This window comes from Eutrigla gurnardus (genome assembly GCF_963514095.1).
Source record: "Eutrigla gurnardus genome assembly, chromosome: 4".
Taxonomy (NCBI): domain Eukaryota; kingdom Metazoa; phylum Chordata; class Actinopteri; order Perciformes; family Triglidae; genus Eutrigla; species Eutrigla gurnardus.
Window position 1 is genome coordinate 19,415,900 of NC_139918.1, and position 24,327 is coordinate 19,440,226.

The window sequence follows — 24,327 nt, forward strand, 5'->3', positions numbered from 1 at the left end:
TACCGTCTGCCTCTCGTGGAGCCATAGTCGCCCGATGAGCTTATCCTCGGGTCAGCAGAGATACGAGGCAGCGAGGGCACACTGTGGACAGATGGAGGAGAAAGGAAGCCATGAGACAATAGCAGGATATGCCCTTTCCCCGCTCGCCCTGGCTGCTGTTGAGTCACTAGAAAACAATCCGTCAAACTTACTTCACCAGGAATTTACTGTATTGTTAAACCCAACGTCCTGTGAAAGGAATGCTGTTTACGTTTAGTACCAGCCATCCTGAATGCGTTTGATCCCAGTCAACACCAAAATTATCTGATAATCACACGAGTTTGTTTTGAATTGTATTAACTTCAGCACCGTCTACAACACTTGTGTAAACTTTAGGATAGGACGACGAGGCTGACGCCACCATTGGTCCAACTATGACCAGTGCAACAGGTGGCCTCTTTCAACCATCACATAAGGTCTGTGTTTGGTAGGGATTAATGAGGTGGAGAGGGCAGGGATGTACTAGGGTGTGGGGGGGGATGTCAGTTCCAGGCCACGGATTACTCCCTCTTACCTGTGTCAGCACAGAGAGCTGGTGGACAGGCAAGTGTGCGTGCTCTGCTCGGATGGACCAGATGCAGAGGGGAGAGGCGGACAGATAGATAAACAGAAAGGACAGACTGTACCGCCGCTGAGTCACACCCGGGGCTGCGTGAGTGTCCGCAAGACAAGGGAAAGTGTACAGAGCAGTGAGACAGGAGGTTCAGGAAAAGGGTGCATTTTTTTTCAAACTCCTGTACAGGATAGTATGAAAATGAAGGCTGGAAAGGTCAAGTTAGGCCTCGGCTACATTTCCTTCATCCTGAACACCCCCCCCTGGCTGTACCCCAAAGCTATTTGCTTTCACAGCACTTTAGCTTACACTGCCAGTCCTATTTTCCTTAGCTCCCTGAATCTGACTTCAATCTATGTAAAAGCTCAGCCCCCACGTCTTTTTTTCTCTCGCTTATACACACAGTACTTATCTATTTTCCGGCCTCTCTCTTTTCTTGTCGGTACACCTCAGTCGCATACCGCGCTCTTTTCAACTCATTTTGGCTTCATAGTTTTCAATTCAAATGGAGGAGGGGAGGGGGGGGGGGGGGGGGGGGGCGCAGGACGAATTACCTTTGGAGTCACGCCTAAAATACACACACCATCAACTGTCTCACAGGCTCCCAGAAAAGAGGTTTTCGCTTTCAGTTTGGCCGCAGCCAATCGCGCCTCTCCTACCCTCTGTCTCCGTCCGATTCCACCGTTTTCATGCGACCCGGTGAGCCAATGGGAAGCCGGGAACGTGCTGGGCGTCGGCCAATCAGCGACCAGTTGCTATGTTGGAGGCAGAATCGATAAGAGGGATTTTTTTTTTTCCCCTCTTTTTTTTTTTTTTTACTAGCTCACATTATAGCTGGTTTATAGGCTGAAGGCAAGATATCCTGTTGCCTGCCAAGCAGCATGTAAGCTACGGACTGAACCATTAAACCTAGAAGCCCCACACTTTCTTTGAAACCTCTCTAATAGGCCCCACCACCACCACACATATAACCGTTTGTTTGAATATTGTGTTTCTGTGTGTATGAATGTTTCTACTGTATTTATTTAAGCATGTCGGTTCACAGGTTAGTCACTCTTGTTGTGTTGTTGAGGTCATGGAAATGTGAGACATTTAAGACGGAAGATTGTTTCCAGGCCTGGAGGAATAAATCATCAGACACGATTCAGAATGAAAATTATGTTGTGAAAGTTTGTACAGAAGCTTTTATATTTCACGTCAGGCACTTTCTCCTTCAACTTGTTGGCTCTCCTTTTAAAGCAAAGCTTACAGTAAATATGTGTCCATCGTAGTGGCTAAACAAAATTGAGAAAAACCTGAATGTTGCAGTAAATATCGTACATATTCAACAAAAATATTTAGGATAACATAAACTCCAAGAAGTTTTAAAGCCATCTGTCCTCCTGGTGGCCCAAAATCAATCCTACTTAAGGTCTCTTGCTAAACTGATTTGTGTCCTCAAATAAAACAAATTTACACAAATAAACAAAAATAAGTGTACACTAGATGATTAATCCTAAATCGATTCAGAATAGAATTATGTGCAATCATGACATGAATTAAACCTTTAATTAAAATAGAAGTGAAATTGCATCAAACAATTTTACCATACAAAAGTTCACGATTTGATGTATTTGCCACTGTTTTGTCAAAACAATATACTGCAGCATCACTTACTAGTTTCCCATTGGCCATCTGGATGACCTCTGGTAACAAGGATTGGAGTAAGGGGCTCGGATCACACTCGGATGACCGGTGACGCTGAGCCCATTCTTATAAGGGGATAACATAATGCTCCTTGCTGACGACCCATTCAGGAGAAATGCCAATCCAGATCCACAACTAAATTAGATTTGCATACACAAGCTTAGGCAGGGATGGAAGGTGATCCAACCCCCTTGAAACAGGTAAAGCAGGACATTGACTCCAGTCCAAAATAATAACTTTGCTTTTGGATAAATGCTGAACAGTTGTGCTTCTATTTTTTAGGGGGGGTTCCTCACTCATGATTTCAGCTGTAATAAATGAAGGACCTCAGCATCCCTCCAGCTCTCGGGACAATCTCATTGTGGGAGTTCAGCTCTCAAATAGATTAAAAAAAGAACCAGCAGCCTCATGACCAGCAAACCAATGTCACGGAGGGCTGAATAAATGCAGACGGCAGAGAAGATCCAGAGTTCCACTCACAGAGTGAACTCGGCAAAGAAAAAGAGAGGGAACACAGTTTACAAGTCCTGTCAGGTGAAGAGAGAAGCCTTGCCAATATAAGAACAAACATGAACTTCTTAAAAATAAAGTAAAAAAAAAATAAAAGAACAAACATGAAGACAAGATCAAATAAAATCATCATACTACAGGTATGTTTATAGTCTTAAGTTATGTATAAAACTCCTCCTACAGCGTTGAATAGTAGAACCATTCAGCTGTCAGTTTCACAATGTTTTTCTTTCCTGGTGAGAGCAATGTCTAGCCAGAAGACAGAGGCCTGATGAAAAAGTCAAACATACCCTGCACTTAAAACAGAATGGTAATTATGGTGACCACTTTCCATAGGATGACCCTCATACTATTTACTTTTTGCTCCCGCTACATGAGAGATTCTGGGAGTAAGGCAAACACTTTTCCTCCCATCACCACAATGGAGAGACATGATGATTGGTGAAAATAATCATCATGTTCATGACAAGTAAAAACATTGCCTACAGAAGAAGGGGGAAAAAAATGAGAGACGAGAGCCATGCCTAACAAAATAAAAGCATAATAACACACTGTAACAGAACCAAACGATCACAACATTCAAATTCATTTTAGCACCTCACCTACTTCTTAAAACCTGTTTTACAAGAGACACCTAACCCAGGCAGCATAAAGAACAAAAGGCAAAGGAAAAGAAACACGTTCGTATTACAAATGAAACGCATAAAGCCTAAACACTAGGGATAGTGTATGGAAATTCTTTCATTTTAAAGGATTTATCAGAGGCCATTTTCTGCCTTTATAATGAAGTCAGTCAAACAAGCAATAATAAATGTCTCGGTTATTTAAACCAACTTCTGATGGACATATTATTACACTGAATACTGAGAACGTGTTTTATATCCCTTACTATCATCCATTGACTGAAAGGAGGCTGTTGTCAAACTTCAATGAGACACATTGAGGATACAAATTAATCTTATTACAGGATAAAATTCTCCTTCCAAACGTTCATATTTTGGAGTTCTCTGTTGAACATGTTCCCAAGTCAAGACTGTTTGACTAACGTCTACATGTTTTTAAATTTTAAAAAGATATCCCATTACCGATTAAAACAAAGCAAGGTTAGGTTCAAGTTTACGGAAGGAAAGACCATTGCTGAATTAAATTGTGAAAAATGGGAAGACTGAATATGACAGAACGTAGTAGTATTAAAATGAATATATCTTTTTTATATACTCTACTCTACTTTTTCTACTCTATACTCTAAAACGCTCAAATTTGGACTGTAAATGCTGTTTTCTGGGGGCTAACAAACTATTCTTTTCACAATAAGATAATAAAAATGTAGTCTCTCAGGACAGACAAGTAACATTTCCTCCCAAGATAGTTGGCTGCACAGAGGGGGGACATTAAAATGAGAGTGTTGTGTTTTGTCTTCAAAGCTCAAAAGGTTCAGATGGTCAGCTTTGCCTTATATTGGCTTACTTAGAGTCCATTTAACCTGGATCCAATAAGCTAATTGTTCAGCCGAGATAATGGCCATGGTAGATGCCCTTTAGGGAAACAGGACACACTGGAAACGTCACAATACTGGGCAACAGGAGGGAAACTAAATCAAGTATGTGTGTTACAAAGGGTGGCCCGGTTGGCACATATCTACCTTTTAGTTCTAATTGGCCCGACGTCATACCACATGACCTCTAGTACACCACTTGCTGTTAGATTCTGGGTGGCACATTCAAATATCAGGAAATACAAGTCAAGTGACAGTTACATGTCTCCTTCCTATAACTGCCGCAGGCTTTTTTCATTTTCACCTCAACTCAATGCACCAGAGAGGTCTAATGGGCCCGGGCAGTGCTAGAGTTCTGCATGTAATAACGGGTTTCCAACATAATATTTAAACCAATTTGATGTCAAGCTGCTGATTAAAACCAAGTGGACTGCCCATTGCCACTGTCTAAATAGTAGGCTGGCTCGTAGGCCTGTTCAAGTCTCCAGTGGAAGAGGTTACAGCCAACAGTGGAGGACGGACTACGTCTAAAATTACCATTCTGCTGGGGGGCTGACATGCTCAGAATATTATGATAATTTACATGGTAGGTTTTCTGTGGCATGTTGTCAAGGACTTCCATTTGTTTAGCTGCTTGTTCAAAGGCGACACTGCCATCTGGTGTTGGGTATAAAAAACCCAGCGACATTTTTGGGGGGGTGACCGAAAGTTACATAAAAATAATAAAAACTAAAACTAAATAAGCCATACCTTCCTGTAGGTCAAAGTTCTGTCTCCCAAGAGACGAACAACGAGGGCCCACTAGCGAAACAAAGACAAACAAAACTGCAATATTATCGGGGATTGATTAGTTATGACTGAACTGAAGCTTCAACTGCAAGACCCGTGCAGTCGATCAAGAAAGATGTGTTGACAGTGTGCAGGGCGACGGAAGTTGCCTGCATTCATCAGTAAACTTATGGGTAAGTCATGGCTAAAAACAAGCTACATTTTTGAAATATTTTTTCTATACCAGGGCGTAATTCTCTGTGAGTGTACACTCATCGGGCAGGTCGAGCTGTAGAGTTGCTTTATTTCAGTTGAACATTTTACTGCCGAACGTGATGGTTGATGATGTCGACCCTGGCGAACTGTCTAATGGCTAGCATATCTGGCTAAGGGCGCTGGTTTAGTCGATATAGCAACAGGTAGACGTACAGTAAATTATTTATGACTGCATCAGTGTACTTTACCATGAGACCGACACGTTTATCGCGTATTATGTTTCCGACGTTGCCACAGTTTTCTGTTGTTACACAACAGTCCAGTGAGTCATTGAATCTCTGTGTGTTTCGGTGTTGATGCAATCAGCTTTGTGTGTCTTTCAGGTCGTTTTTCATGCTGAGACTCACTAGAGAGGAGGGCCTCCATGTTAACACGGACCTACCCCAGCTGCTATGTTCTCCACTTCCGTGTCAACATCCAGTGGCTGTGGTAGTGGTGGTGATGCTGCAGCTGCCATGGCAACCCAGGCGTCCGAGCAGGCTCTGCTGGCCTCAGACCGCTACGCCAGACTCATCCTGGCCCAGATGAACAAGATGCGCCTCCGCACCGATTTTTGCGACGTGGGGCTGAGGGTTGGCAGCCAGGTCTTCAAGGTCCACCGACTGGTGCTTGCTGCTAGCAGCCCTTACTTCTCCGCTCTGTTCTCCGGGGGGATGAGGGAGGCAGATAAAGAGGAGGTGCAGATCCTTGGAGTCGAAACTGAAGTCTTTGAGGTTTTGCTGGACTTCATATACACAGGTCCGCATCCATCCTGATTTTCATAACGTTCCCATAACATCTATGTAGTTTCCTATCATTTTCTATATGGAAATATCTCCCCTTTCCAATCAGGCATGATCAGTGTGACAGTGGAGAACGTCCAGGAGCTGATGGTGGCAGCCGACATGCTGCAGCTGAACGAGGTGGTGTCTATCTGTGGAGAGTTTCTCAAGGGTCACATGGACCCATCCAACTGCGTGGGCATCTTTCAATTTCTAGAGCAGATTGCCTGTATGGACATGCTGGAGTTCACTGAGAACTACATCCATGTTCACTTTCTGGAGGTACGAAAACATCAGGATGCACTGTCTGCCATTCTATTATGTCTATTCTACTGTGATTCCCTTGTAAATGAAAGGTAAAATGTGTTATTATTCTATCCTTATTCAAGACAAGCCCATCAGTATCTTATCAAAAATAATTTAATCATTTATTTTGCTAAGGGTGTTTCAGCTCACACAAATGTTCAAGTTTAATCCTTACAGATTGCCTCTCAACTATTTCCCTCTAGGTGTGTGTCACAGATGAGTTCAGGGGTCTGTCGAAGGATCAGCTGGTGAGACTGCTGAGAAGTGAAGAGCTGAGAATTGAGGATGAATACCAGGTATTCACTGCAGCCATGGACTGGGTTCTCCAAGATGTGGCAAAGAGGAAAAAGCATGTAGTTGAGGTGCTGGAACCGGTCCGCTTTCCTCTGCTTTCCCCACAGAGACTGTTCAAGTACATAGAAGGTGAGGAAAACATTTTGCAACCCACTTTTATATGTTATATACTTATTGATTTACATTCACAATATTGCTGTCAAATTGATTAGGTGGCACATGGTAAACAACATCTTGAAATGTTGATTAAAGGTATTACAGACTTCAGCCTGCGGGTGGCACTGCAGACTCTGCTTAAGGAATACACTGAAGTCACAAAGTCTCCCAAAGAAAATAAGATGTACAGTCAGCTACAACCAGCCAAGATGAGACCCAGAAGAAAAGCCAGGAAATACCTCTATGCCATAGGTTCTGTTCCAAATCACTTTTTCAACATAAAAATGTCGATTGAAAAGACGGAACCTGAGATGTTCCACATAGGAAATGTCAGAAATGCCACTTAACCTTTGACTTATTTGCTCATTGCAGGAGGCTACACTCGGTTGCAGGGTGGCCGCTGGAGTGACAGCCGGGCGTTGAGTTGTGTGGAGCGCTTCGACACCTTTAACCAGTACTGGACCACCGTGTCGTCCCTGCACCAGGCCCGCAGTGGGTTGGGGGTTGCAGTACTGGAGGGCATGATATACGTGGTGGGAGGTGAGGGACCTGAGCCGGTCTTGTGTTTATGTTCACCGCCCAAAAACAAAAGAGCTTTAACAATCATCAATCTGACTTTTTTTTTTTTAACCAGGGGAGAAAGACTCAATGATTTTCGACTGCACTGAGAGATACGACCCAGTGACCAAGCAGTGGGCTGCTGTGTCGTCTCTGAACTTTCCACGCTGTGGAGTTGGGGTCTGCCCCTGCCACGGAGCGCTGTATGCACTTGGTAAATACAGAGCAGTAGCACCGCATTTAACCAAAACATCTGCAACACAAGTGGTAGTTTAGTTTTAAAGTGAGTCATGGTTAGTGCTTCTCAGCCTCTGGAAACACAAAATCACTCAAGTGACATCAGTGACATATACCAGTTGGGGAAAGTTTGATGAAAGATGCCAGAGTTGCATTGTGGGAAATGTAGGATCCAGTGTTTTTGGAGTTTGACCTCTACTAACAAGCTAAAGTCAGGATATCTTAAGTTAATACATTTTAATTAACATAAAGGAAAAGGTAACACAGGTTTAGTTTGAACCCAGCAAACAAAATATTGCAAGCAATGACTCCGCTGGATAGACTCTCATCAATATCGTCACAAAACAACATGGAAAATGGCAGGACAAACAACAGCTAAAGTTCAACGAGATTATTTTGTGAAATTATAATTCTTAATAGTTAATGCAATTCAGTTCATAACCAGCGTCCTAGGAAGCAAAAGGCTGATGGACGTACTTTGCTTCTGCAGGTGGTTGGATTGGCTCTGAAATTGGGAAGACCATGGAGCGATATGACCCAGAGGAGAACAAGTGGGAGGTCATTGGCAGCATGGCAGTTCCTCGTTACTACTTTGGCTGCTGTGAGCTACAAGGTGTGTTCCTTCCCCTTTTTGTTGCTACAATCAAATGCATATTCTAAGTTTAATATAGTGTTTTTCTCAGTGTTCTCAAAATATTTATTATTATTTTTCACACACACTTGGAAATGCCACTGAACTCCCTTTCTAACTGTAGTTTACTACTGTGTATTTCTTGACTTATCCGATTACTCGGACACTCAGTGAAGTAGCTCTAAACTAAGTGCTGTTATTTTCTTTCTAGGGTTTATATATGTGATTGGAGGAATCAGTGACGAAGGAATGGAGCTGCGTTCAGCCGAGGTTTACGACCCTATCTCCCACCGATGGAGCGCCCTGCCCGTCATGGTCACGCGTCGAGCCTATGTGGGCGTCGCCTGCCTCAATAACTGCATTTATGCTGTGGGCGGCTGGAATGAGGCACTGGGTGCACTGGAGACGGTGGAGAAGTACTGTCCAGAAGAGGTAACGTGAGACAAATTGATTTTCAGTCAGTTTTCTGTAATATCAATGTCCCAACATTCTCCTCACCTCTTGTCTCTCTCCAGGAGAAATGGGTTGAGGTGGCTCCGATGTCTACAGCTCGTGCAGGCGTGTCGGTGTCGGCTGTTAATGGGCTGCTGTATGCCGTCGGCGGGAGGGCCGCCAGCAGAGACTTCTCCGCCCCGGTGACGGTGGACTCAGTGGAAATCTATGACCCTCACTTGGATAGCTGGACGGAAGTCGGCAACATGATCACCAGCCGCTGTGATGGTGGGCTGGCTGTGCTCTGATAGCCAGGAATATTCAAATTGTGGACGTCCATATCAGTACCTGAATCATCCCAAAACTGCATAGACTGAAGGAAAAGCTGCACCTTAAGAAACACAAACGTGTTTCTGTCTCAAGTAGGCTTTCACACCATCGTGTATTTTATTTATGGACATGTTTCCTTTTTTTTTTTGTCCAGAACATTTGATTACTGAACATACGACAGCAGACCTAAAACTGGAAAACTGCCAAAACTGCTTGTACTGCAACATGTGTCCTTATTTTCAATTCACGATATACTTTTACAAGAATACCAGTGGGAACACTTGTTTTCCTCTCCTGTGGTTGTGAAAACACCGATCCTTGCTCTGAGGATATTTTTCATACCGGAGGAGTTCCAACTTGGATGGACCAGAGTTTGTTCTCAAGTAGAGTCTATTGGGAACACTGCAAACCGTTATTGGATAAGTTGTGAAAGCACTGTTTTTTTCTGTTTTGTTTCCTCTTTATTCTTCCTTTTAAGAAATAAGGTGAGTGCATTGCTACTTATCAAACCACTGGAGCCTATTTAATGATGGAACCCAAGTTCCTTAAGTGATTCCTGTAAATTATTCTAAACTTGAACAGCACACCACTGTTTTCACACCAGTGCAATGCGTCATCCAGTAATCTTTACTGGATTATTATGGTATATAAATATACTGTAAATAATAGTGCCTCTTAATCACTATTTACACTAAATCCATACAAGTGAAGGATGTTTTATAATTTCAGTCATCATGGGTACCTGACATCGCTACAGTTTACATTTCAACTTGCTGATTTTGAGATATACGATATTATAGGTATATACGATACAATATCATAGGACAATGCACATGGCTATGAAGACATGTTTACCTTATCTATGGTAAGTTATCCATTTCCTCTTTGGATGTTGGAGTTCATCACATTTGCAACCGAGGGGAGCCATTCCACAGTAACAGCAGTAGCTATTTCCTTTCAATAGTAACACATAGAGTTATGTGTTTGCTGGGTTCAAACTAAACCCGTCTTACCTTTTCCTTTATGTTGGTTAAAATGTATTAACTTAAAAAAGGGTGTAACAGCACACTGACATCCGTGGGATCACTTACTTCCATCTCTGCCACTAAACTCAGCACCCATGGATTTACACTTAACTTTTATATTGGTGAATGGACCTGTATTTATAGTGCTTTTCTAGTCTTTCCAACAACACAAAGCGCTTTACGCTACTCAACATTCACACACTGATGATGATTCCTCAGTGTATAGATGTATGAATAGTTCCTGGTGGCTACCTAAACATCTTCCGATTGGAGGACGACTCGCTCTACCTCTGAGCCACAGCCGCCCCACGAATGACATGGGGTCATTGACATTTGTGTGTCGAGCTCCAGTAAAACTCATTGCAATACATTTTGACTGTAAAGCCTTTGAAGTGTCAAAATGTAACATCTTGTCTGAACTAAGAGATCAAATATTCAGGTCTCTTATCATATTCTATTGACTCCTCAGAATAGAATAATCAACGAGACAAGGAGACACAGATCTGTGAGGATGTTAACGTTAATAGCAGCTATAGCTATACTTTACTGACTAGTATCAGTCTGCAGTTACACAGCAATGGAAAGGAATGCAAATAGTATAATGTTTATCCCTCGTCTCCAGTTTGAACCTTGTAAAATTGCCACAGTCCAACACAATTAAATAAGGGTACTTTTTGTCTTTACTTACTTTTCACAGCAAACCTGTGAATCTACGAGTGTTTTCTGAGAAATGATAAATGTTCAATTTGTTTTGTTCGGCATTTGGATATTTCAACCTAGCTAGAAATCTCTGTCCATTTTGCAACTGTTATTCATTTTCTTAATGATATGCCACATTTATACACATTAAAATATTATGAAACTATAGAATTACTGCTGTGATTGGGTGTACAGTGTGAACAAACCAGACTATATGCTCATCTGCACTTAATTTGACATTTTATTGAGTCCATATTGCTTAAAGAACAAACTACCCTCAATCATTTCTCAATCCCTTTGAGCTTCTTCTCAGGACACATTTGTTTAATTGCCAGGGTAGCCACCAGTGAGAAGGTGGCAACCAGAGAGAGGAGAGTTCGCATGGCTTTGAACCAGGAGGGGTAGCCAGGCAGCAAGGTCAAGTCATAGTGAAGAGAGAGTCCCAGTCCCATGATAACTACCAGGGCTCCCTCTGCAATATTGTCCCTGCAGAGCAGCGCAAGCCAGGCTAGAAGTGAAGGCACCACACTGTTGCCCAAGTTCATCCAGTCAGGCTGAGCAGGACTACCGGCAGGAATGGCAAAACCCCAGCGGGCACCTCCAAGGAAGGAAACTATAGTAGCTCCGTAGACCACTTGAGCATATCCCAGTTCAGGGTAGAAGGACTGTGTGGCAGCCATGAGGAGAGGAGCAGACAGGAAAGGAATGAGCCCCGAGAAACCGAGGTAGAGAGCTGGTGTGGGAGCCTGGTTGAGGGCTCTCAAACTGAAACTCTTTGCTGTCGCCTCTCTCTCTCGGGTTCCTCTTGAATCTCCGTGGCAGAGGCGTGAGGCAGGCCAGCTCCCAGGCGTGATGCTCAACAACCTGTTGGAGGGAGTTAGTCTGGATGGCATTAACACCGAGGAGGCTCGAGAGTAAAATAGCAGCTGAGGTGCTGTTGTTGAGTACTTTGGTCCTCTGGTTATCTGCTGAAGACATCTCCATACTGGAACCTGAGAACATAATAATCATAGAAGTGCATTATAATGCTGTCACATATAGTAGATTATTGTATAGTAATATTTCCTATGTATTAATAAGCAAGCTGCATTGATCAAAAGTCAAGTTTGATTCCTTACCCCAGAAATTATGAGTCTTCCAAATGCAAATTGAGACATTTTAAAGCTGAAAAAGACACGTTATTAATTAGTAATGAAACAATCCCCATAACACAAGCTCACTGCAGTTTTGTCTATGAGGTGACCACCCCAGGCTAACGGCGGTGCTATAAACAGCTAGCATACATCATCGCAACCTGATGCAATACTGAGCTATACTACTGTAACAACCAATTAAACACAGACGTTACAGTTACTCAACCCTTACCTTTTAATTATTTGTCATTCGATAGTATTCCACGACCATTGCAGGCACAACTGCATGCAGTTAGTGGTTATAAAGTCAACGTTAACGAGCTAAACTAAAGGTCGTTTGCAGGCTGCCATTCTATCGGTGCTCGATTATAAACCTGTCTCAATAAATACTGAATGAGACTGGTTCTGGTATCGACTCGTTGGGCTCTCTGTGGCGGGGGAGGTATTAAGTTATATTCAAGATGGCAGAATTACACTATAGGTGCAACACCATGTTCTAGGCTATATATTATTGTAGATTATTCAAAAATATCACGTCATAATTTCACACACGGGCACATGGTTTAATTTAAGTAGAAATGTATTTCCAGACGCTGCCTGCAAATCTTGTTCGACGTTAAAAACACAGTGGGACCTCGTTAAGTTGCATAATCGCGACAGATCTTGAATGTAGCATCATTGAGGCTATTCGAATCCCACAGTGCCAGCGCCAGTGGTAAGTCCTCCGAAAACCCAAACAAACATCAATAGCGTATAAGTAAATAAGTCTATAGTTGAGAAAAAGTGCTATCTCGCTAATGTATTCGGATTCTATATATACCCGGATCAATGTCTATTGGAGGCTGGCTTGGAAGAAGGCACACGGTATCGCCATACAACACTGCAAGTTAGCTCGCTAGCACTTAGCAAGTTGATGAATGTGTGCTGCCGCTGCTAAGGTAGCCATTTTGAAACTGTGTTGTTCCAACGAAGCCAGGTCTGTTTACCTCTATTGTATGTACGTGACAGCTGCTTAAATTGATAGTTTCAGCTACAGTGGGCATAATGAACATGTTTCTACGTTGCTCAGCTCCATAACTGCATTGATTAATTTCATCTACCTAGTAGTTTTCGTTGGCTAACGTTACTTAACAGGCTGGGTAACGCCAGCTATTAGCTAACAAATACTACGCTAACGTTAACCTTAGCTAAGTAAGCAGAGTTAGCTAGCAGCAGAGTTAGGACAGATCTGATAACGTTCTTAGTTACTGATTAACGTTGACTATTTAGCTACAAACACGGCCGCGTTGCCCCGGAATTTATTTCGATGCGATTTAATATATCATATTACTCAGCTAACCTTAGATAGCTTAGTGAAACGTGCATGTAACGCTACTGTATGTTGCATTTGTCTGCTGGAGTGCTTGTGGACATGTGGGTTTCCTAAAGCTTACAGCAACGTTGAACTGCCTACTTTGCAACAAAAACAAAAAATAACACGTTGCCGCCATTCGTCTGTGTGTTGTTTCACGGTGTAGTAGCGTCAACGTTAAATGTCTGTGCTGCACATTGTATCCCGTGTCCGTGGCAAACTCATTGATGTTGAGCTGTTACGTAATAGTTCGGTGGGAATACGTAAAGGAGTCTACGGTAGCCCCCCAATGTGTGCACGCGGGGATTCAGTTTGTTTAGCTGTTTGGTTTAAGCTGTACTGTATCGCATGGTTGAACACGGCGTAGGACTGAAGCATCAGTGATGAGATTGTAAACCTCAGTTTCATCCAGCATTGTATTTACTGCCAGGCCTGTTAAGATGCGCAGCAGTCTGGGAGAAGTACCAAGGAAGAAAGTGTTCGAGTTATTTTTACACTGTTATAAATATTTCATTTACCAAAGCCGACGCAATATGTTTTTTTTTTTTTTTTGTAGAGCCAGCTTTCAGCGTGAAAACTGTTCTGAGATCACTGAGTCAGGGGTTTTCTCTTATGCCTCTCAAAATGTATTTGAAGTGTCAAAAGCAGCTTCTTGAATTGAAAGCTATTTTGGGGTTTAATGTCTGACAAACCTCTTTGCTGTTTGCAGCAACACAGTAGAGGTATAAAGGGAGATATTGGTTAACGTTAGGCAAATGTGAGACAGATGTATTAGTTGGAGTTAGAACACAAACTAAATCTAATGCAACAGCCCTGCAATAAATCTGTCAGAGAGAGGTGTTGATTCAACATAATGGTTAATTTGGCAGCTTTCATCTGTGCTGTTACATTATCTTGCATGCATTGTTTTCTAATATTTTGATCAGTGATTTGTCCACCCCATTTAAATCGGTAAACAAACTGATACAGGGTTAGCTCAATATTGCACTTCACAATGCAATTCAACAGCACCACTAATAAAGCCAAAAATCAGCAAACACTCAACTCATCACCTCTCTAAGAAATTTTCAACAAAAAACAAACATTATTTTTTAATAAAAGGCAGGGTTTTCTTGTTTGTTTGCAGTAAAAATGTGTCCTAGTTGATCAAACTGTATTGAATAAACTGGCAACAGTGTGTTAGGATTTGTGTATTTTTTAACCTGGAACTTTGAGATGCTTTTCTGAATTAAGGCTGTTTTTTGTTTTCTAATGCAGGTCCAGTATGTTCCTGTGCAGATACCAGTGAACCCTCTGCAAGAAAACTGCACCGCTGAAGTTTCATGCGTGAGAACGAAACAAATTAAGGAAGGAAGAAAAGACCCGCTTGACACATTTTGGACGTATACTACTTTTCGACCGAAGAAATACGTTGATTGAGCTCTCCTTTAGGATTTCTTTTTCGGAAAGGTTGTTGATGGACTCGTGTGGGTCATATGACACGAAGACCTTTGGACTTGTGGAAGATTTTTGTTTAGCTTTCGAGCTTGCATATCTATGAAATCAGGGCTATACCCTCTATCTGCTTCAATCAGAAAACCACATATAATTAAATGGGCATCTTACAAATGTGATCTTAAAACGTATAAAGATAAAATCGGCATTATAATGCATCATCCAGCAGCATCTCTATTTCACTAACCAAAACTGAAAATGACGGCAATGTAACATAGGGTTTTTCTTCCTTCACTGTCATGTGACTTTGAACCTTTGAGCATTATTTTCTTCAAACTCGGACAGTCTTTTTCATAAGTTTAATGAGGTGAGCAGTGGTTGTCAGTGACCTCCATTGCCAATAAAAGACTCTCTGAGCTCATTTTTCTTTTCTGCATGTGTTCCTGTAGATATTACAATGATTCGGTAAAAGGTGCGTCAGTGTAAACACATACTGGCAGACAGTGTGGCAGGACAACACGTCTCTGTTTCCCCCTCATCTGGTGTCAAAGTGGAACTGCTACACGAACTGCTGTCCATGTTCCAGGACAAACTACTTCCACAGACTTCTACCTTATATTAATAATAAGACAACCTGGCTTTTCCTCATCGTTGGGACGCATCGCCCATCAAACCGATTCATTTTGCCATTAAGAAAATCAGGTTTTCGATCTTACTCCTGAGATTAAGCGCAAAATGAATTGGTGAAGGATTCAATCTGCCTGGGAAAGAATTACCTGGACTGGAAAACGGTACCAGTCCGAATTCAGCGACGTGACCCCCCCCCCACACAGGATCTGTTTGGAATCTGGTTCAAGAATAGATCCTTCACAGACTTCTGCTTCAAAATCTGCTTCCTGCTTGGCCAGTTCTCTGGATTGCCGTTCCAGATCATTCCTGTGACCTTTTGACCCATCTCCCAGTGTTTCACCCTGGACGAAGGGATCTGCCTCTGGGGAAAGGGGCTGTGCTGTCCTGGAGGAGGTGGAGAGGGAGTTGTCTGCGTGCTGCTCCCCGTCTGTCAGTGCACACATTCTGTGATCAGTGCCAACAGGCCTGAGGAACCAAGCCCAGCCGGACCGAGAGAGGAGGCAGAGGACTTCAGAGCCACAAACTCTGGGGTAGTGATTAAATTTCACCTCACTGACTTGGTTACTGCAAACATGCGATAGCCATGAAATGAATTGCTGTAGTGTGGGCCTTTACAAGTAATTTGTCAGCATTTTGTAGGTAGCAGGTGTTAATTTACCAGTTTGTACACAATGGTTTTAAAGGAAAATTAGAAAGTGAAGCATGATGAGCTAAATACATTTTTATCACATAATACTACATCCAGGCTGTCAACCGGGCTGTCAAGGCACAGCTGCAGCAAGTCAAGCTTTGTTGTTTTCTGCTAAGAATAGGCCTCTTTTTGGATCTTGAGGGAGACCTTTAATATGCATTGTATTTCTGCTGGGACACAAAACACTTGAAAGAAAGACAGACATGAAATTAATGATGGATGGGTGAGAAGGGGAGTTTGATTTGTGTCCTTGGGCTTGAATTTGCTGAATCTGAATTTTAAAAGATGCCATTCCTCCTGTCTATTTCTTTTGTTAGATCCTGGCCATGAGGTTTGATGCCTCGATTCACTGACCGGAAACACTGGACCTAAATGGCGCAGCATGACTTTGTCCCTGCCTGGCTTAACTTCTCCACGCCCCAGCCTGCCAAGGTGTGTGTCTGTCTGTCTGCGTGTGTCTGTGTGTTTTGTATGCATTTGAGTCCGTGCCAGTTGATCACAAGGAAAAATGGTAATAGAGATGGACTAGTGTCTTTGTATGTATGTGTGTTTGTGTGTAGTCGGCGACAAGTAAGCCTCGGGGAGTGATAGTGCAGTCAACACATTGTGTAGCTTCATGAAAAGACAACAACATCAAATGACAGCTCAATGTACTGGTGGAAGGTTTTTGTGACCTATGACCATTTTATCTCATGCAACTGGACTTGCTTTAGGTGTTCTGAGATGTTTCCCCTCTCATCCAAGACGTTTCTTGAGTTCAGAATTGAATTTTGGAATCATTCCATTATTCACTCTGACTGTTTTTGACCATTTTTTGTTATAGAGGATTTTATTTTTAACCCAACTAATGGTATCTGATATCTATATGCATATGCATTAAGTAGGAGAAGCATTATCTCTACTATAACATGGAGCCTAACCAGTGAAACAAAAGGGAGGCTGTGTTTAATTAACGTTTAAAAACATGTTTGCGCCAATTAAGAAGATTTATTGGACACTGACTGCTCAACTTAGATATTGTGTTATTTATTCAGCAGCTGTTTGGCAGCAGAGGAGCGAGGCTGGCTGGATAACATTTGTTAGAAAGCCAAGTTTACATCTATTTTACATGTTTAAGGCGTTTCTCACAGGGCTCTTTAACCAAATATCATGAGCACAGCTGAGACTGTTGACTATACTAACCTGGTGACCTATCTTTAGGTTGTCCCAGATTGTCTCTGACTTACCACTAACTTCATTCTCGCTCACATGGGCTTCGGATTGACTTCAGCAGAGTTATTTTAATTGCTGGGCATCATTTCGGATGTGGCTGCCATTTAGGGGTCTGGAACCAATCTGCGTCTGCCACATTTAACCCAGATTGAATATTGTACAAAAACACAAATAGTCATCCAAAAATATTGCGTCTTGAAAGTGAAGTTGGAGGTCAAGAGTGTTCAGAGTCACGACAGAGGAGTACGTGCACAGTCACTGTCCTGCTGACGGATGACTTCATCTCAATGTAATTTGTCTGCAGGGATTAGTTTGCATGCACTTGTAATGGTTGGAGCCGCAGTTTATTCGCCTACATTTTTTGTACATTACACTGCTGTATTGCCTGTGGAAGTTATTAAAACGATCCTCGATGAGGCTTACAGGGTAGGCTGAAGGCCTCCGTCTTATTTGGTGTTTGAACCTCAGCTGATGACGAGCGTTTGATGATTCGGATGGCATTGAGCATTTGCAGATGACGTTATGAAACGCAGCTGTGTCAGTGCAGCGACTTTAGGATCTCTTCCACAACAATAACATTTCTCATGATAAAGCATTCCAAGATTGTTTTCAGTTCCTATAATGTCTGTCACTTTCATTCCCTAACAATAGATCCCCACATTTACAGTTTCAGTTAGAGGTATTTAAGTTTTCAGAGGGAGAAAGAGAGGAACTCGTAGTATGTAGAGGATCGCTGCTCATATAAGATAACTTGATGTTTGTGTAGTTTTGTTCTTTTGTGCCATCAGTTTACCCTGCCGTGTGATTCATCGTCCACCATCTCTCAGTGTAGAATCCCTATTTGACTGACCATGTCCCTTTCCGTCCTCCTCCAGTCCCCTGCTGCCAACCTTGAGAAACAAGGTGAGCCCCACCACCACAGAGACGGCAGAAACGCTGTGAGCCGCCGCCGCCACAACTCGTCTGATGGCTTCTTTAACAACGGCTCCCTGCGCGCTCCAGCAGGTAACGGTTCAGAGCAGTCATTACTGTTGTTGAGCCTTTTACTGTTGTTACAGCAACAGTGGGAATGTGTGCACATGAACAAATTAAGCCGTGATGAGTTTAGTAACTGAATGTTGTAACGCTGTAGTGCTAGGTTGTCTGACAAAATCACAGCTAGAAATACATATTAAAGGCCTTGTTGGGAACTGTGCAATGTCACCAAACTATATAGATGTATACAAATGAAAATCTGCAAGTTGTCCAGTTTAAGTAGACCCAATATAAGTGGAAACACCATTGTAGGTGGACTATGGTGTATAGGGCCTTTTCATTTCATCCTTTGATTAAAGTCTTCTACTGACCATGTCCTTAATTAACTTGCTACCTTGTAAAGTGTCTCGTATCCAGATATAATCTAGATGAGATTTAAGCCCCTTTCATTTACACACACTTGTATAGTAAAGTGAATCTGTTTCCCAGCTTCACAAATCTGATTTCAGTCTGTCAGTGCCGGCCTTCATCTGTTGAGAGGGTGGTGATGCTGCACCTGAAGCTGTTTGGCCAAAGAATGACTTCTGCACCTTTAGTTACAACTATAACAGTATAGCAACTGTTGGTTAGATATTCTCTATTACTTCAGTCACAATATGATCTTTTTAAAATAACAATATCATGCCCTGGTGGGGACCAAAAGTAAACGGGACACGATGCTGTCTTGCTGCCGTCTTGACAAAGCGCTCCATGTGCTTTCACCTTCGGAAGTGTTGTATATCTCAGTTGTACTGACGTTGTTGGGTCTTTGTCACACTTTAGAGGATGGATGAGGTTTTTTTAGCTGCAGCTTGTTCTCCTGGGGGAATGATATCCCCACCCCTAGCTAACAATTCTCCATAACCTAACACTAGCAATGTGTTATTGTCTTCAGTGTCTGACCCACTCTATCACTAACATAGATCATTCAGTGGATGAACTGAACAGAGATCACAAACTTGAAACTTGAGGCGCTCAGTTGTTGCTTCAATGAGCCGTAGAACAACGGCTAATTTCAGTCTTTAGAGACTTATTATCACAAGGACAGAGGGAGAGAGAGATTTGGCTAGAATGTGTTTTAAAGTGGCAGTAGGCCTTTTTGTCAGAGCAGGTTAGTGGTTATAACATTGATAGGTGGCTTTGTGTAGACTGGACAGGTAGAATTTGGATACTAATTGAATGGTGTCTTTTATGTAGTAAAGGGGCCCTTTTATTGGGATTAACGCCGGGAATATTTCATTAAACCATTTATGCCAAATTCTAGCAAATGATCCTGCTGGTCTTTTATTTTGTGCTTTCATTTCAGTCTACTGAAAGAGGCTGTAAACCCTGTAGTTGATAATGACACAATTGAGGTCACCTGCTCAGAAGATGGTGGTGCTGTTGTAGCAGCGTTGCAGGCAGCAGAAAGGCTGTGTGGGAGTCCTACCCCCTTCTTGAGGCTTCCTTTTACATGACATCAGTAGCATCATGCTCACCTTGCTATCTATAGTGCCCTGGTAGCCAAAGTGAAACACTTTAAGACTTATTTCCATTCATTCTCCTGAAGGAATACTTAAGCTGAATTAATGTAATTATGGAAACATTCACAAAGTGGAACACTAGCTCGAGCCATTTAGGGATTACTAATGTCTGTGTTTCATGTCTTCTGCTGCTCCGATTTGTTCATTTTGTTTGTTTTTTCTTCAAGGTTTTCTAGCAATTGTCTTTTTAGTTAAACGATGATCTTGACATATCTCAATGGACTGAATATACTTGAGTCAGCCTCATCATGAATTTGACTCTTGAGGATATCACACATTTTACATATCCACAGTCCAGTGCCATTCTATATATACTGTTCTATATACAGAATGTTATTAAGAAATGTATTTCAATATTTTCTTTGTTTTCCACATTGGAAAAAAACAAAGTGGCTCAGTTAACATTATTCTAGTTGCCAAACCAACCAGCAGGGAAGCAGAAGTTTAGCGGTTTAGCGCCAGCATGACAAAAACAGTAAACTATCTTGTAATAGAACTACTGATTGGCTTGGATTTCATTAGCTCTTGGTCCGAGTTTGTCAATGTTTTTGCACCGGGTGACAGATTAAAGTTGTTCAGATGTTATTTCAGAAAGTGTGATCTGTGAAAGCCACAAATCCCTGATATTTAAAACTTAGTCAAGCACACTGACATAATTCTTAAATACACTGTATGTTGTTTCTCTCTTGAGGTGACGGATGGCAGCAACCCTCTCTGCTTCTGAGGCATGACTCGGTGGACTCGGGGGTGGCCAAAGGAGGGCATGGTGGGCTGGCAGGGGGATCCTGTTGGAAGGAAACACCCAGCTGGCATGGAGCGCCGCGGGGTGCCCAGGATGGCCACCACCACCAGGGACGCCACCCCAAGCGGGTAGGGGTCGACAGGGACAGGCAGGTGGGGCACCGGCAGCGCAATGGCAACTTTCATCCCCGCAAGGGCACCTCGTACCAGGACAAGTTTCCCAACGAGGAACGCAAAGATGGCAAGGACGACAAGCTGAAGTTCGTGGAAGAGGACTTTGTGAGTAGCTAACCTTCATGGGGTTTTCCTAAACATGCTACTCAACTTGACATAATTCTTCTTGACTAAACTCTGATGAATGATAAGAAACTTTGAGTCAGCAGCAAAGCTATTTGGATCATTTAATATAGAAGATTCAGAAAGCAGAAAATTATAATTATTGGTCATTCTGCACTTGACCGTAGTTAATCAAAACTAATGTCGGAGACATTTTCACTTTCCATTTTCTCCCCATATTCTTCTGATACAAAATGTACGAGACCTTCCCTTCAATGAGCCATCAGGTTTATTCCTGACAGCAACTTAACATGAAAATACAAAATTAAAACGCAATGGTATTCTTTTTTTCTTTAGCCTTCCCTCAATCCTGAAACAACTGGAAAGCCTGGGACTCCGATGCGAGCAGTGGCCCCACATGCTGGAGTGTGGGGTAAGGGATCTGATTTTAAACTTTTGAATAAACGATTCACTGTTTAAGCTCTGTTTGATAGTTTCTCATCCTCAACTTTGTAACATTTCATCACTGATTCTGCTCCAGAAAACCCCCCTAGTGGCAAACAGATGGTGTCCAAAATGCTGGTTATCAAGAAGGTTTCCAAGGAGGACCCCAGCACAGCCTTCTCTGCGGGGTTTGCCACTGCCGGCGCCTTACCCACCAACGGCAGCAAAGTTCCTATTGCAGGCTCCAGCATCTACAAGAACCTGGTCCCAAAGCCTGCTGTGGCCCCCACCAAGGTACAACCGTCAAATTATTTCGTGATGTATTTCAGCAGACACGCAAGAAAAATGGATAAAGCACATCTGTATTAAGTAGTAATGGAAGCAGTCTGTCATTTCGTGACAGATACTCATTACATGTCCTCTTTTCCAGAGCACCCAGTGGAAATCCAGTGGTAGAGAGATCACTAAGTCTGGCCTTCACATGCCAGGCCGAGATTCAGTCTTCACCAGCCCCGTCTCTGCAGCCAAACCCAACACCCCAGTCAGTGCACCACAGCACAACACCCCGAAAGAAGTGAGGACTGTAGGAAAAAGACGACTGAATAAATTCATGTCTGTAATTACAACCGGCTTTTAGGGATTTCCCAACCCCCAACATGATGCACTGCTTTACCCAGACTTTCTACTAACATGTACAACGGCACGGCAACCAAACGTGTAAAGTTCCAGTGTAGCAGTCTGTGTTAAACTTTTATGGCTGCATGCATGTGTGAGTAAATCACAGGTTTTATCTGAACATAGTAATTATGCGTTGGTTTGGTTTGTGACTCACATGTCCACATGAAGTCTGCCTTTTTTTGCAGCAGCATACGCGCTGTCCACTGTAGAAAAATCATATCTATGGTCATAAACTGTTATGTTAAAAAACACAGGGGAGGTAACGCTAAATGTGCCATTCATGCTAATTGAATGCTGCAAATGCAAATATTACAGCATACATTTGACTTCATAGATATGTTGGTGTCTTGATTGAGACAATATTTGTCTTTTCATGACTTCTCCTGGTCCCTCTCTCCCTTTCTGTGCCACCGTCACGCCTACAGCACCCTTCCAGCACGACTCCTCCCATCGACATTGCCCCGTCGAGGCTTAAACTGATGCGCCGTGGTCCGGACCGCAAGAGCGAGTTCCTGCGAGCTCTGAAGGACGAGGGCACCGGAGAGTTGACGACAAGCAGCAGCCCAGGAACATCAGGAGAGGTAGGCAACGGTTGGACTTAATCCTCATAAACCGCTAAATATTGCAAAAATTACTCCACTTTTGACTGTCAGAAAGTTTGCGATTGGAGGATTTTTTTTATAGTGTGTTGTCTGTGTTTTTTCCCAGGGTGAAAGCAGCACCCCAGAGCCCAAAGCCTACAGTGAGGAAGTCTGCCACGAGAATGGTCTGTCTTACTCCCTCAGTGACTCAGACACTGAACACCTGTCCAGCTCCCTGGAGGCAGAGCACAGGTAGGACACCGCTCTTCTACACACACACTCTCATTCCCACTCTCACAACAACGACCTGAACAGAAAAATTGCCATGCTTTTGTAGGTTGCTGAAGGCCATGGGCTGGCAGGAGTATCCGGAAAATGATGACAACTTCCTGCCTCTGACGGAGGACGAGCTGAGAGAGTTCCAGACTAAAACTGAGCAGGTGAGCGCTCCGAGAAAGCTCGTCTGTGGAATCCCCCGTGTTGGTTTTTGCTGCTGAATCATCTTCATTTACACAACGCTAATTGTCTGTGTCCTTTGGCCCAGCTGAAGAGGAATGGCATGCAAAGGAATGGGGCTCTCCCGAGGGCGCGGGGTGTGACCCTCCACTTCACCCCCTGGAGGAGTGTGGCGGAGGCAAACGTCGAGGAGGGCTCCGAGTCCGAAACCAGTAGCAGCAGCCAGAGCTCCGACGACGACGACTGCATCAAATCCTAACGTGGCTTTATGGAACAAAAAAAAAAAACACACAACAGCCAACACAACATCCCAGCAAGCAATCCCCCCTCTTCCTCTCATCTTTGTTTTTAGAGCACCATTTTGAATTTCTTTTGTTTTGATTTTTTTGTTGTCATTCTTGCACAAGGGAAAAACCAATCATATCCCAGTGAAGGGGGAGATTCCTGCTCCGCCAGACGTCTTTTTCCCTGCGTTTCCTCCTTCACTGCAGTCCCTGCCCTTTGTCCCCACCCTCCCTTCCCCTTCTTCCTTTTTCTTCCTCGCTTTGTGGAACTGACGTGTTCATCAAGAAAAGAAGGGCAATGAATGCACACTTGATTCTGCTTTAAACAGACTAACTCATTTCATTGATGATGCTGATGACACATTATTAATGATATTAATAAAAATTGGTTCCTGGCAAGCTGATATGTTTCAATATGAACGTGGCTACTGTGGTATTTTTGTCCACATGTCATTCACTTTGTCTGAATCAGTTCCACGTTGATCCTACACAGCCATGTTGGCAAGTGCTTGACTCTTGACCGAATGGCAAGATTATGAATATTCACATCTTGTTTGTAAAGATTATTATGTCTCCTATGAAGAACAACAAACGCAGCTGTAGTTTCCCAGCTTTAATATGTTGTTACTAGTGCTGAATATAACTGGTGCCTGTTTTAGACTTGGAAGGTCATGTTTCTCCTTATAGTTGGAATAAGAGCAGATAAATTATCTATAACCGTTTGTTGTTTATGTAATGCAGAAACACATTAAGAGCCTTACTTAGAGATAACCATGTAGAAAAAAGCATTATTTCATGAAGTCAGTCATAAATTACTTATATACAAGTGATTACATTTGAAATCAGGTTTTGTTTTGGAAAAAACTGTTGATTAAATGTTTTACAGGGAATGAGAGTTTAATAATGTTGATTTAAGTATTAGTACATCGGGGAGAAAAACTCCTTGTGAAGAAAAGTTGCTTTTTAAAGTTTTCCACTCATGTAGACGAGCGTAAAAGTGTAATCTTATCTTCATTTTGAAATTGAAATTCTGTTACATTTTGACTTGTCATAGCAGGAAAATGCACAGGTGTTAATTAACGATGACTTTGTTCCCTTTAGGTGTCTCAGTACTCCAGCATGC

At 42.7% G+C, this 24,327-nt stretch overlaps 4 protein-coding genes across 6 annotated transcripts in view; 2 read left to right on the forward strand and 2 right to left on the reverse strand.

Moving 5' to 3' along the window:
• The window catches only part of LOC311012724 (SH3-containing GRB2-like protein 3-interacting protein 1), a 42,597-nt gene extending 41,867 nt beyond the window's left edge, over positions 1-730 (reverse strand). Inside the window, exons 1-2 of the mRNA XM_084008341.1 lie at positions 554-730; positions 4-81 (exon numbers count right to left, since the gene is read on the reverse strand). The gene's annotated coding sequence lies outside the window, so the exon portion shown is untranslated. The remainder of the gene's footprint in view (positions 1-3; positions 82-553) is intronic.
• A 4,915-nt stretch (positions 731-5,645) lies between these two features.
• ipp (intracisternal A particle-promoted polypeptide) lies at positions 5,646-9,974 on the forward strand. The gene is given in 10 exon segments (XM_084008228.1): positions 5,646-5,703; positions 5,706-6,065; positions 6,159-6,370; positions 6,598-6,817; positions 6,941-7,096; positions 7,217-7,384; positions 7,479-7,616; positions 8,130-8,252; positions 8,482-8,702; positions 8,786-9,974. Coding segments are annotated over 10 exon segments (1,866 nt in total). The 5' UTR covers positions 5,646-5,660; the 3' UTR covers positions 9,011-9,974.
• A 995-nt stretch (positions 9,975-10,969) lies between these two features.
• LOC311012648 (transmembrane protein 69-like) lies at positions 10,970-12,257 on the reverse strand. The gene is made up of 3 exons (XM_084008227.1): positions 12,122-12,257; positions 11,875-11,920; positions 10,970-11,748 (listed from the first exon to the last, which is right to left on the reverse strand). The coding sequence occupies exons 2-3, from the start codon at positions 11,911-11,913 to the stop codon at positions 11,038-11,040; spliced, it is 750 nt and encodes a 249-aa protein (XP_083864353.1). The 5' UTR covers positions 11,914-11,920; positions 12,122-12,257; the 3' UTR covers positions 10,970-11,037.
• A 216-nt stretch (positions 12,258-12,473) lies between these two features.
• Positions 12,474-23,624, forward strand: gpbp1l1 (GC-rich promoter binding protein 1-like 1). 3 transcript variants are annotated; one of them, XM_084008113.1, is made up of 12 exons: positions 12,474-12,604; positions 14,498-15,834; positions 16,313-16,427; positions 18,083-18,212; positions 20,436-20,764; positions 21,119-21,194; positions 21,303-21,499; positions 21,636-21,779; positions 22,309-22,464; positions 22,592-22,716; positions 22,802-22,904; positions 23,009-23,624. In XM_084008113.1, the coding sequence occupies exons 3-12, from the start codon at positions 16,368-16,370 to the stop codon at positions 23,177-23,179; spliced, it is 1,491 nt and encodes a 496-aa protein (XP_083864239.1). In that variant the 5' UTR covers positions 12,474-12,604; positions 14,498-15,834; positions 16,313-16,367; the 3' UTR covers positions 23,180-23,624. The 3 variants fall into 3 exon arrangements, with proteins under 3 accessions (XP_083864239.1, XP_083864238.1, XP_083864240.1); XM_084008112.1 differs by lacking the exon at positions 12,474-12,604 and adding an exon at positions 12,710-12,865; XM_084008114.1 differs by lacking the exon at positions 12,474-12,604 and adding an exon at positions 12,813-12,827.
• The last annotated feature ends 703 nt before the right edge of the window (positions 23,625-24,327 follow it).